This window comes from Chamaea fasciata, unplaced genomic scaffold, assembly GCF_029207755.1.
Source record: "Chamaea fasciata isolate MVZ Bird 193981 ecotype frontalis unplaced genomic scaffold, bChaFas1.0.hap1 SCAF_6, whole genome shotgun sequence".
NCBI lineage: Eukaryota > Metazoa > Chordata > Aves > Passeriformes > Sylviidae > Chamaea > Chamaea fasciata.
Window position 1 is genome coordinate 26093159 of NW_027094091.1, and position 12474 is coordinate 26105632.

Sequence of the window (12474 nt, forward strand, 5' to 3'; positions counted from 1 at the left end):
GCTTGAGTCTCTTGCCATGGCCAGAGTCTTAAAGAGTCTGGTGGGCGCGGGGAGCGCCCGGGAGCTGCAGGAGAAGTTGGAGAGCTGGAATCAGGAGTACGAGGTGTGTCCTGCCGCTCCTCGGGGCCGGAGGCGGCGGCCGCCGCTGGGCGTTGCAGCGGCCGGGATGGGCCACCGTCCCGCGCGCGCATGCAGTTAGCGCAGTTTAAACACCTTTTAAGCACCCAGCTTCGGTTAGTCGGCTTTTTGTTCATGGCAAGGTCCCCTGAAAACAAGGGTCGAAGGTTAAAAGTGAGGTTTGAGCCATACTGGCTATGTTTAGAACAGAAGAGAACGCTGGAGTAAAAGACCGGCAGGTGAAAGAACCTAGGGTGGGCTTGTGCTCAGAAGGAATCGGCTGTGGCCCAGAAAGGGTCAGGAGAACGTGAGGATAAAGGTTGCTGAAACGAAGAAGGGGTTATCCAGCATCCCAGCTCTTCTGGGTGGGGAAACCTGTTGGAGCTGAGAGGCTGCTGCAAGGCGGCGCGGCTGCCGAAGGGCTTCAGAAACGGGGCTGAGGGAAGAGTTTCGGGTGTGAGGAGAAGGCTGCAGAAGGAATGTAGTGGGATCCAAGGAGGAGTGACAGGAAACTGAGGAGGTGAAACAGTAGAAGAAGTAGAGAAGGTGTAAAATTAGGGAAAGATGAGGCGGAGAAACGTGAGACTTGACAGTTGTGACTTTGCTCAGAGATCGTAACAGAATTTTCACTCCTGCATCCCCAGGTTTCTGTACCTTCAGGATACAGGGAGTTGGTCAGGAGCCTGTAGCCACCTACTGTGTGCTGTGGTTGGTAAGAAAACAGATGCAGCGTTTTCAGGGGAAATCAGTTTTTTTCTTTTACTTCACGGTTAGATAGGAGTTACAGTTACATAGCCAGTGTAACTCTCTGCAGGATTCATGACAAAGGACAGTTTTAGGGAGTTTGAGAGTAGCTGGTACAGCTACCATAGAGGAGGAGCAGTGCCATGCATTTCAAAATCTTGCAAATGAATGGTGGGGGTAGACCTTAGAAGGGCTGAGCAGCAGTGGGGGCTGACCTCTCCATCATAAGTTGATTGGGAATAGTCTTTCAGATCTTGGGGAATGAACAGTTTCAGGCTGCTGTTGCAGAAAAAGAGGAGCTGGCAGATGGAAACACCATGTTATGTTGCTGTAATGAGCTGGAAAAATGCTCTTTTGTAGCTGTTCTTGTGGAGGTGAGCAGGTTGGCTGTGCTCCCCAAGGCCCGAGGAAAGCATATTGCAGCAATCAAAACACAAGCTGATGGGCGCATGGGTGGGAATTTCAGCTGTTTTGGAAGCTTGTAAAAACCATATGGAGTTATTAAAACCTGAAGACCTAGAGGGTGATCTATGTGGAAGGTGATACACAGGTTACAGATAAAGGTTAAGGAAGGAGGTTAAAAAGTGTGTTTTCTTCTGGCAGGTGTAGTAAAAATTGAAAAATCTTCAAAACTGCATTTGCTGAAAGTGATGTAGTTTTGCTGTTTCTTTGGTGTAATTCTGGGTTTTGCTCCTTCTGTGGTATATGTTTCAGTTTGTAACCCTTAAAAATCAGGTGAAATTGCGTGGAGGCTTCATGTGACTGCTGACAAAGCAAGAAAAGAGCCCGATATGTGTTATTTTAGCTAATATGGAAAACCAGATTTTTTTTTTAATCCAACAATCTGCTAGATTATTATTTTAATAACTGTTGAAAGATTTTAACCCAGATTCATAATTTCTATGATTCTTCTTTTAGAGATACTTGTGGTTGCGGCCTCTTTATAATTGAAAAAGACTATGTTTTCTCAAGTAGTGAATTAACTGGGTGATAGAAGTCCTGATGTCTTGTTCATTTGCCTATTAAAAATGTGAACCTTAAAAAATGTGCATTCTAATGCATCCAGTAAGGAAAGGTTGGGAAGATGTAACTGTAGGGGAGGAAATGCCATGATTGTAGCTTTAAGTAAGAAAGCCCACAGAGATGTAGTAATGCACATTAATTTACAGTTGAATACCAATGGTGAAAATCTGAGCCGATGCTGTGAATTATTAGAACTGAACACTGCAATTCAAAAACAGCTCTTCTCAATTCTCAACGAAACATCTCAACAAGGTAAATCAGTGTCTTGTCTAATTACTAACATGTTTCAGATAGGGCATTTTTTCCAACTCTGGCTCTTTCTGTAAGTGTTCTCACCATTTCTTAATGTATGTGGTTTTTTTAGATGAATGTCCAGCAGCAAAAAGCTGTCTCCTGGCAAAAATATGCTATTCTTCAGGAGGTCAGGTGTGTAAGAAACTTATTTTAAGGGAATAGAACTATGTGAATTGATACCAGCAGAAGAGTTTTAATAACTTTCTGTTAATATTAGCCTCTCTCTCAGATTTTACTTAATGAAAGATGTCCTTAGTTACCTGTGGACGAATTTGCTTTGTATAAGAAGTCTATGTTATTATACTTCTTTCCTTTTCTAGGTAAAGACTTGCTATTTACATTTACATTTACATTTGCAGAGACATCATAAAAATGCCATTTTTATGATGTCTCTGCAAATGTAAATATATTTTATGAGATATTTGTGCCATATCTCTTTTAGAAAAAATAACACTGTGAAAATACATGTGTAAACTGAAGGTGTGCATAAACTCTATGCATTAATTTGCGAGCTCCTTTTATTTTTTTTTAAGAAAAAAAACCTCTAAGAATATCTTAACACTATATTATTTCCTGAAGTGTTAAAAAAAAGAAGTGTTCATGTGTGTTATGATACCACCATGCTCCTGCCATGATATTTGAAGTTCATATGTATTTGGTATTTATTGAAGGGGTTGTAATACTAACAGTTTGGCAGAAAAGACAGGTCTGTTGTGGCTTTCTGCTTCGAAAGAAAATAAGAGAGTTGGCTAATTCAGGTTAGGGGAAGATCTTCAAGATCCTGAGACTTGACAGTGATGTCTCCATGTTCTTTGGTTTCTCATTTTTACACCTGCTCTGTCAAAACCTTTCACAATTAAAATAGGACAAATAAAATGTGATATCCTTTAAAAGTCAGAGTCTAGTAGTGGGGTTCTGCTAAAACCTCCCCAAAATATAAAATAATTATGTTATTAAATGACAGTACACCAGGCATACCAGTTACAGATTTGTCATTGCATGTGACATTCAAAATTTAAAGAAAACCCTGTTGCACAATTACTTATTTAATTCCAGTTCTAGGAGGCCATTCTATGGGTTGTTAAAGGCAGCTGTATGTATAGTATGTAGTGTGCTTTCTGGAATGATAATACTTGCCTCCTGTGTTCTAATACCTTTTTCTGTTGTTTTGTGTACATGAATTCCCAAAAAGTTTACTTGAGTTGGTGATGTAGTCAATCAGAAGTTGACTAACTGGAAAAAACCAACTGTGCAACACAACTGCAAAATGCTTTGTTCTTATGATTCAGGCAGTAAATCTGCATACGCAGACCTTCCATAATTTCTACCGCGAGGTATAAAATAAGTGAATATTTTTCCTTATATAATTGAGTCTTTGTTTGTTGTGCTTGAAAGAATGCAGAGAGAATACAATTGTTTTTGTTCTCAGTTTCTTTAGAAATGGTTGTTGCTGAAATATTTAGAAATACACATCTGCCCATAATACTATATAGTACTTTGCTGAGGGAATCTATAACGTAGAACATTCAAGCAGTGTGACTTCATTTCCTGGTAGAATCGAGCTGGGGGAGAACTACAGCTGAGAGATTTGGCCTCCAAACCTAAATGTCGACTGCGAGACCTGGAGGAAAAACTAGCTGAAACTCGCGTGGAGCTCTGCGAGATGGAAAAAGAGTAGGGAAATCAACTGCAGTTCTTTCTGTTTGCTTTTTTTTTTTTTTTTCCAGCAAGCCATGTTTTTCTCTTGACATCTAAATCTTGATGGAGATTTGTAAAATGTTTCAATTCTGGCCTAAAACCAGAGTTTCAAAATGCATCTAAGCTCTACATCATGTGCATGTATCCAGTGTGGGGTACAAAGGATACTGTCACACCCACATTCATAAATTGACTTGGTAGGTTTTGCTTCTGGTGGAGGTGCTGAAAAACATGCGAGTATTTTACATAAAAAGGTTTTGTATAGTCCATGACAATCCCATGTGGAGTTATAGTCAATGAAATGTTGCATGCTGAGCAAACCCTAAACAAAAAATCAGTTGAGTAGCTATAGTGTATATTGAGGAACCTACAACATGTCACAATTAATTACACAATGTAATTGATATGTAAATATCTGAGAAGATAAAAGCCACTGTCATAAGATGGAGGCAGAGGGTTGGATTTCCAGATAAGTGACTAGGCCTGAACAGCTTTTGCCTAGTTGCATAAAACATATTTTGTGGAGCACTATAATATAAAAATTACTAAATTGCTTCAGATACAAATTTGTGCATTATTACCAGTTCCAGGGCAATTTAAGAGGTAGCTGCAAGTGGCAGACACATTATCATGCATGCTATTAGCATGAGAACAATGACTGTTCACAAGTCTTGAGTCAGTTCATTAAGTGATATAAATTCATGTCCTTATTAAGTGATTCCAAGAATATCAGTTTGGATTTTTCCCATGCCTATTTCTAGAACTCATCTTCCCAAGTCTAATTTTCTTTCTCAGTTGTCCTTTCTAGTAGAATCCTTTACCCTCTTTAGCCCTACTATTCCTGCTAGAAGCCTTTCCTGAAGGAGGTGACTGAGGATGGAACTGGGCAGTCTTTCCTCTTAGCAGATGTTCCTGGCCTTATTACCTGTGGTCATCTCAGTCAGCCTGCTCCTTGAAAGGGTGGAACAAGAATCTTGTCAATTGATAAGTGTTGAAGCTTTTGTTGGTTCAGTTCCTCAAAAATCTCACCAGGGTCTTCCAGCAAAGAAAAGAAAAGACAGAGTGAATACCTTCAAAATAAATAGAAAACATCTTTTTTATTTTTTCCTTCCACTTTTGGTAAGAGGAAAGCAACAGTAATACAACAGTTGTGACAACAGTTTGGAGGGAAAACAGAGATGTTGGGATAGTTTTTAATATTAAGTAAGAGTAAAGGATAGAAGATAAATTGCTTCACTGGTTGTCTGCCAACCTTTAACAAACACTCCTTCTTTTGGGGACAGCAGGAGAGGAATTGTTGGCTTTGGTATTACTTGAATAACATCTGTGATATCCTTTGACTGAGTAATACATTACAGCAAAGAAAAGAGCCCAAGAATCTGATAGAAGAAAATAACTAAGTTCTTAATCTGTAGGAAAGAAAACCGAGCTGGTTTAGTTAACATCTTAAATATGAGAAAAAAATTAGTCTTTTAGACCTGATTGTCTGAGCTAGTGTAAGGACACCAAATGTTAACCAGTGGTTTTTCCTGTAGCTTGGAGTGCTATATCCACTCTCCTGCCACAATGCACTTATACAATTTAAAGTAAGATCATGGGTCTGTTTTGTTTAATTTGTTTTTAAACTCTTGATTTTTCCTGTATTTCAGGATAAGGAAAGCATGCTGAAATTATTCAGCAAGCATAAGGAGCTTGCTCAATAATTTTCCTCTTTTATCTGCTCCTGTTGTTTGATCATAAGGATTAATCGATAGTTTACATTGATAGAAGAACACCTTGTGTCTGACTGTTCTGTGTGATTAAGTCTGAAGCGTTCCTGTGCTCAAGACTGCAAAACCCTGAGGAAGTTAAAGAAACTGAATGACAATGAGCAAAAGCTTCAACTATTGCAGGATGAGATTTCTATCCTGGATTGCCAAAGGTCTGCTCTCCAGTGCAGGTAGAGGCCTTACTCAGAGAAGTCCCTGAATCATAGAAATTGGTCATGTTAGGTAGCATGAATTTCCTCCTCATTTGAAATGGAAGTATAAACAAAAGCTAAGCTTTTTTACTTTGTTATGAGGGAGCATAAACTCTTTAGATGATTTCTTCTAGTGCCCAAATATTTTATTTTAAAGCAACTATATTAAGTTTAAGACAAAACAGCAAATAATGCAGCTTTACAAAATACATAGAGAACAACTGTATGGAATAAAAAGAGAATTTTTTAGTTGATGAGTTCTGCCCTGTATTTGTACAGTGTTCAGTTTTCACTTGTTTGACTTCAGCAGGACGCTTCAGTGGTACTGAAAGAGGAGCAAATCTCCAAAATATTACTAGTTAAAAGTGTGCTTCCTAGGAACAAATTGCTTGGCTACACATGCTTCAGGAATTACTTTTATCATTTATTCTTTAGCCCATAAAACATATTGATGAGAATGTCTTCATATTAGACTAACCAGCTGCAGCTTCTTTAATTATGTTGGCTCAAAATCCCACCCTACCCTTGTAAAAATTAAATTGACAAAATAATCTGCCTTAGGGAAAAACATCTGAGTGTGGTAAAGTGACATGAAGCTTCTCTGCATGTGTGTTGTAGGCTTGCGCGGAGCTGCTCTCCTCGCCCATGCCGTGCGAGCAAGTGCTGCGTTTCCTGCGATCCCTGCGATCTCTGCATTCCCTGTGATCCCTGCGATCCCTGCAGTCCCTGCAATCCCTGCATTCCCTGTGATCCCTGCGGTCCCTGCAGTCCCTGCAAACCTTGCATTCCCTGCGATCCCTGCAATCCCTGCAAGCCCTGTGATCCCTACGATCCCTGCAAGCCCTGCAGCCCCTGCAGACTTCCTGTGAAGATCTGCTCACCTGCCCAGTGCAGGCGGACCAATGCTTCTCGTCGTGCCTGCCTCATAGCCCGCTTTAACTTCATTTATGCTAAAGATCGCCTGGATGCAGAGATCCTTTTGAAGAAATTAATCTGTGACATAGAGATGGTGCAGAGGGCAATATACATTGCAGTTCTGGTGAGAAAGAAATAGTATTTCTTATTTTACAGGCTGGAGAGTATGTTGTAAAACACTATGTCTGCATTGGGTTAAATGGTGGGTAAATTAGCATTTCTGTCAAGTGGAGAGAGGAAAAGCTTTCTTCCTTTTTTAATTTTGATTTTTCTTTCTTGCCTTCACACTTCTACTTTGAATTCTCAATGTAGTGTCCTACCTGACTTGTCCCAAGATTGGAACAGAGTCAGTGATTTATCGTACAGGTGCTAAAAGACAACTGATTTGGTCTGAAAAGTAGAAGCTGCCTGCAGTGATCAACATTGCCTTAGTTAGAAAAATTCTTTTGGGAATGCTGCATTAAATACTACAACATTGCAAAGCTAAAAATCTTCCCATATCATGCTTTCCTTATGCTTGTAGCGATATGCTGTTTTAATTTAATTGGGTCCCTTGAAACCACCTAGATACCCCACATTTACCATGAACTCAGTTTGAAGAAAATAGTTTTCATTTTTTCTGTATTGAATCTTTTTTTTCTATAAAAATGATGTAACACATACCTCTGTTAGAGAGGCAGCATCTCTTAATGTGTGTGATCTCCAGCTCATTTAACTTACTGAAGGTTTTTTTCTTTCAACAGTCATTCAGTTTACACTCTCCAATTCATCCTCTCTTCCCAACAAATGAGGTGTTCCTGTTTTACGTGTTAGGCTGTGGCACATAAAATGCTGCTGTTACTCATGATATCTTTGAATGTGATTATGTTGATCATGGGTGTGTGATGGAATCCTGTGCAAATATAAAAGGTTAGGTGGGGAGCTTTTCAAGCTTACCTTCTGCAAATTGCACTCAATCAGAGAATATGTTCCTGGTGAGTTACCTCTCTCCTTTACAGCTGTGTATTATATTCCTCCTTATTATGATGATAGTGGGTTAAATTAATTTTTGCAGATAACTGATAAAAATTAATCTTGGCCTCCTGTGCTTAACTAGATGTTCTTTATGTTTGCAGGAATCTTTCCGTGCAGCAAAGAAAACCTTCTGGAAGGTCAAAAAATGCGTAAAAGAGACTTTGGCTATAAATCACTGCGGGGGACCTGCATCGCTTGAAATTGCTGCCCTGGATTATATAGTTTGCCACAAGGATGTGTATGATGTTTGTTGCAGTGTCCAGGTAAGTCAAGGGCAGTGGGAAAGTGATGTGGTAATCTCTTTGAGGAGCTAGTAAATTCAGAATATGTAAACTGAAGGAGAAAAAAGTTACTGTATAGACTTTGTCTTGTAGCAGTTAACTTTCCAGAACAACATTGCTAGGACTAGTGTATGTGTGACTTAGTAAAAGCTTGTTTGTTTATAGCAGCACATTCTTTCTGAAGCTATTGTTTTCTGAAATAATCTAGGGCGACATGAGCTTTTTGTACTGATTTTTAAATGTAGAAAGCTGAGAGACATTTAGGGATGATTTCTATACTTGCTTGTGAATAAAATTGTTAGTGAGTGCAAATAACTCATGTTGTTTTATTTTCAGGAAGTCATTTGCTGCATGCACGTGAACCCAAAGCTTCCATGTCCAGAAAACGTTGATTTCAGTGTGATCAGCTGCTTCATTCGAGTTATGTGCTGTTTGGCTTTTTCAATGCAGACACTCTCTCCTCCTCTTGATGTTGCCTTTGGTGTTGATGGAGAACTTTTCAGTAGGAGAATGTAAGAAATCTTTATATTCAGTCAGACTCTTACCATTAAAGTTGTGTAGTCTACTTGCTTCCTAATTAATATTAAAGTTTAAGACTGCTAAACATTAATTTTGGGCAAAAACCCCTGGCCTGTAGTGAATTTGGTACATCTTTAAGGTTTAGGATAGTGTATAAATACCAGCATGTACACAAGTGTTAACAATTTTTTTAGTGAACAGCAGAGCAATTTTCTGCATAAACTTCAGTCTCAAGAGCATATTTAATTTATCATTGAAGAAGATAATGATCATCAGATTTCCCTGTTTAGTCTCTATCTGCCTTTCAAAAAATGTTTGCGTCCTTGTTCCTCCTTACTGGCCTGTTCTGTAAAAGTCCTATTTACTGAGATCTGGCAGTTGGCGTTACTGACATCATCAACATGTCTGCTGCAACCTCCAAGCTGTGGCTGCCGTACAACATACAAGTGTTAATATGCTCCCACCTCTTCTGGTTTAGAGCTGAGCAAAACCAAATCTGCCTTTTAAAAATGGGAATTCTGTTTTAAAAAAAAATCGCACCATGATATAGGGTTGGGTTTTTTTCTGTAAGGTCAAGCTGCTTTCTTAGCAGGCAGAGAACTGTAGGGTGCTTCCATGTTGTCTAGAAAATTAATGGGATTGATAGGTCATAAAAAACAGCTCTCAAAAGCAAAAAACATTACATCACTAAGGAGGTTTCCAGTAATATAATTTAGAATAGAATGGAACCCAGGTGGTGAAGAGCTTGAGAAGTCAAGGAAAGAAAGAGAGAAGATGAAAGTAGACTCTTGATAGGAGAGTGCAAAGTCATACAGGACTACTCAGTGATCCTATCCATATATGGGGAAGTTAGCTTTTGACACTGAAAGCTATTGGCTAAATTAAGAAGCACCAACACTGTAGTATAGTCTTGGGATGCTTTCTCCACCTATTTGGTGTGTATGGCCTTAAAAAACCACATGTAATATGTTTTTGTGTGCTGCTGTGGGAGACACATACTCCCATCTGTCTGTCTATCTGCCTAGATAAATGTGGCATATGTGTATGTTTACATGTATAGCATGTATATATGGTTCACAGAGATGGAACAAAACTTGTAAAAATCAAAATATCTCTGTTTATTATGTGTGATAGCATTCTATAAAGGGCCAGATAAACATCATTGTACCCTATGCCTTACTTCATACCTCAGGTTACAACACTGTTTTATGTAACTTGCTATTGTAATACATTACTAAAGTATAGATGCATGGCTTTTAAAAAATTTCTGTTATTTGGTGTTTGTTCTGAGTTTGAATCCATAAAGCCAGATGTGTTATTTAGCCAATATTCCAGACTTTAAAAAGTAGTATATATACCTTTGAATTAATTTTTCATAGCTAAACCATCACTGTTTCATTATCAATGTAAGAGGATCTTGCTAATCAAGTTGCCTCATGTCTCATAAGATACTTGGAAGTAACTTTATAGTTGAGTATTTCTGCAATAGGGGGCTTGTTTTAGCAAGATATTTCAGGAGGAGGGGATGACTCTGCCAAATTGCTGCTCAGAAGTTTTAATCTGTCAGCGGACACAGGGTTCCGGTTTGTGTAGGGCTTATGCAAAAACTAAGGTCTAGTGGCCTTCTGAAGTGTCAGATGGCTTTATTAGAATGTCTGTCAGTATAAGTAAACAGTATGTTCAGCTAAGTCTGTCTTCCAAGTCCATTTCTTTTACAGGATCACATAAAGAATATGTATTTTTGCGATGTGGAAAGATACTAGCACTGTAGCTACTTTTTATCAGCACTGATGATTTGAAACATATTTGTGTTTTGGCACTTGTATGCAGACATTTCTTGTACTGTTTGTTTCAACAGGTACTATCGTAGTTGTGACTCAGATTTCACAGCTCCCTTTGTGGCTTATCACGTCTGGCCTGCTCTGATGGAAAATAATACTGTACTTGTGAAGGGAGAAGTAGTCACTAGAAAAATGGTTCAGGTACGTATTTTGTTAAAGGAAAACGTTAAGGGAAGTCAGTGGATTTCAACACGGTTTTTAAAATTTAAAAAGATAAGTTTTTAACTGTTCCCTATATGGGTGGAGTAGTCTATCAAATATCAATTAGGTTTTAGTGCCTCATCCTGTACATAGGATGAATAGTTCCATTTTCTCTAATGTATTAATTATGCAGATGTATGGTTGTTGTCAGAGCCTGTTCTAAGGAGAAAGCTTACAGTGTTTCCTCTCTGTCTTCAAACCTTTTCTCCAGCATGGCAAGTCTGCTTGCAGAGTCTGTCTTTATTAAGCCTTCTCTCTCAGAAGAGGTTGTTCAAACTCTTCTCTTGTAGTGTTATTGCAGAAGCAAACTTAGAAGCGGAAGCTGCAGTTGTGGCCGTCGTCTCCTGCCTGGTCCAGTAATCCTCAGCTGAATGTTTGTAGTGTTAACAGCATCAAGTAGGTTTACTAGGAATGTAGGGGACCTGTTAAAAATGCTGATATGCCACATGTACATTTTAACACTGGGAATAAATGTCTTGCTTGATGGTCTCGAATAAGGTGAAGCTGAAGTGACAGATAGTTATTGCCTGGTACAATGATCAGTAGAGATGCTGTATGAAAAGCAGATCATAGTTAAATTCTCAAAAGTAACAACTGTGTATCTTGGAATGCTTTCCTCCTACCTCCCTTGTTTTAGTGCCCTTTCTGAATAAAATAATTTAATCATCTGGAAGTGTTTCAGTCATTTTGGAGTACATATACAACACATAGGTCCTGACTCCTGCAATTAGTAACCTAAATTTACTCCTAATTTTCTAAATGCATCAAAAGAGCGGAAAATAAGTGTAGGGTGAGCAGGCAGGGAAGGTGGTACAAATAAGCTATGTGAAACTTTAGCAGAGTTCTGCATATGGTATGGTTACACAACATTTTTAATTATTTCTGTAAAAAATGTTTATATTTTTCTAATTCTTTGCCCATCTTATTAAATGGACATAGGTGCCCTCAACTTAAAATGTGAATATTGGAAATGTGAGAGGCTTTGGGTAGGGCTCACTTTTTTGTGTGTGTGCAGGCTGTGAAAAAAACCCTAGAAAGTTGTAGAACTTGACTTTGTAACAGTAGAGCTGCACTGATAGATATGTGCAGATTTTCTGAATTTTGATAGGTCCCCAGGTGGCTTTCTTGGGTACAGTTCTTTAGCACACCTGATTTTCCTTTTCTGTTTGTCTTGCAGGTGACTCGAAGCCGCAGTCTTTCAACAGTGCCGTTCAAAACTTCATGTAAGTCAGTGTCTTGGTTCCTAGGGACTCATGGTATTGACATTAAGCCCTTGAACAATTGAACAAAGGAACAAAATAACACGTTGAACATTTTGATTCTAAAATACTTGCCCAAGTCTTGTTTTTAAATTGGGTAGCCCTTTTTCATATGTGGAAAAAGGCTGAGATTTCTGACTTGGAGAAGGACTCGTTTTTTCACTCTACTTGGACACTGTCATGATTTCTCTCTGGTGGTTGCCTTCACTGTGGCCAGTGCTGTAATAGTAAAACTTGCTTCCTTCCCTACACAAGAGACAGTTTGCTGCTGCACACCTGCTGGCTTCCTACCTTTCAAATTCCAAGGAGATGACTAAGCGGTGGCAGTGAAGTGAGGGATTTCAGACAGTACGAATATGTGCCTATCTTTAAGCCAACCCAGTTTAGAGATTTAGAAAATATAGTTGCACTGAACTGTACCTTTTTCTTCCATAGGCTGCTAACATGTTCCTCCAGTGCAGTGCCTCTTGGATTCAACAACTTTGCTGGTGCCTTTTCTCTTCAGAAATACCTCAAATCTCTCAATAATGTGACTGACAATTGTCAAATGGAGTTTGTGTTCAAGTGTGTTTTTTAAAATTATAGAAGGCTTATATATAATTCTAGAA

The 12474-nt window shown here is 38.9% G+C and overlaps 1 protein-coding gene across 1 annotated transcript; it reads left to right on the forward strand.

Annotated features, from left to right (window-relative positions):
• Positions 1 to 16: 16 nt before the first annotated feature.
• Positions 17 to 11892, forward strand: SPATA18 (spermatogenesis associated 18). Its single transcript, XM_066185076.1, has 11 exons — positions 17 to 103; positions 2031 to 2136; positions 2249 to 2310; positions 3734 to 3852; positions 5681 to 5815; positions 6455 to 6875; positions 7867 to 8028; positions 8383 to 8558; positions 10424 to 10547; positions 10898 to 10963; positions 11785 to 11892. Exons 1-11 carry the CDS (start codon positions 17 to 19, stop codon positions 11890 to 11892), a joined length of 1566 nt encoding a protein of 521 aa, XP_066041173.1.
• Positions 11893 to 12474: the final 582 nt, after the last annotated feature.

Coding starts and splice junctions, on each gene's coding strand:
- SPATA18 (XM_066185076.1), top strand. CDS start 17: ATGGCCAGAGTCTTAAAGAGTCTGGTGGGCGCGGGGAGCGCCCGGGAG. Junction 3,853..5,680: donor CTCTGCGAGATGGAAAAAGA/GTAGGGAAATCA, acceptor TGTGTGATTAAG/TCTGAAGCGTTCCTGTGCTC. Junction 10,548..10,897: donor TCACTAGAAAAATGGTTCAG/GTACGTATTTTG, acceptor CTTCTCTTGTAG/TGTTATTGCAGAAGCAAACT.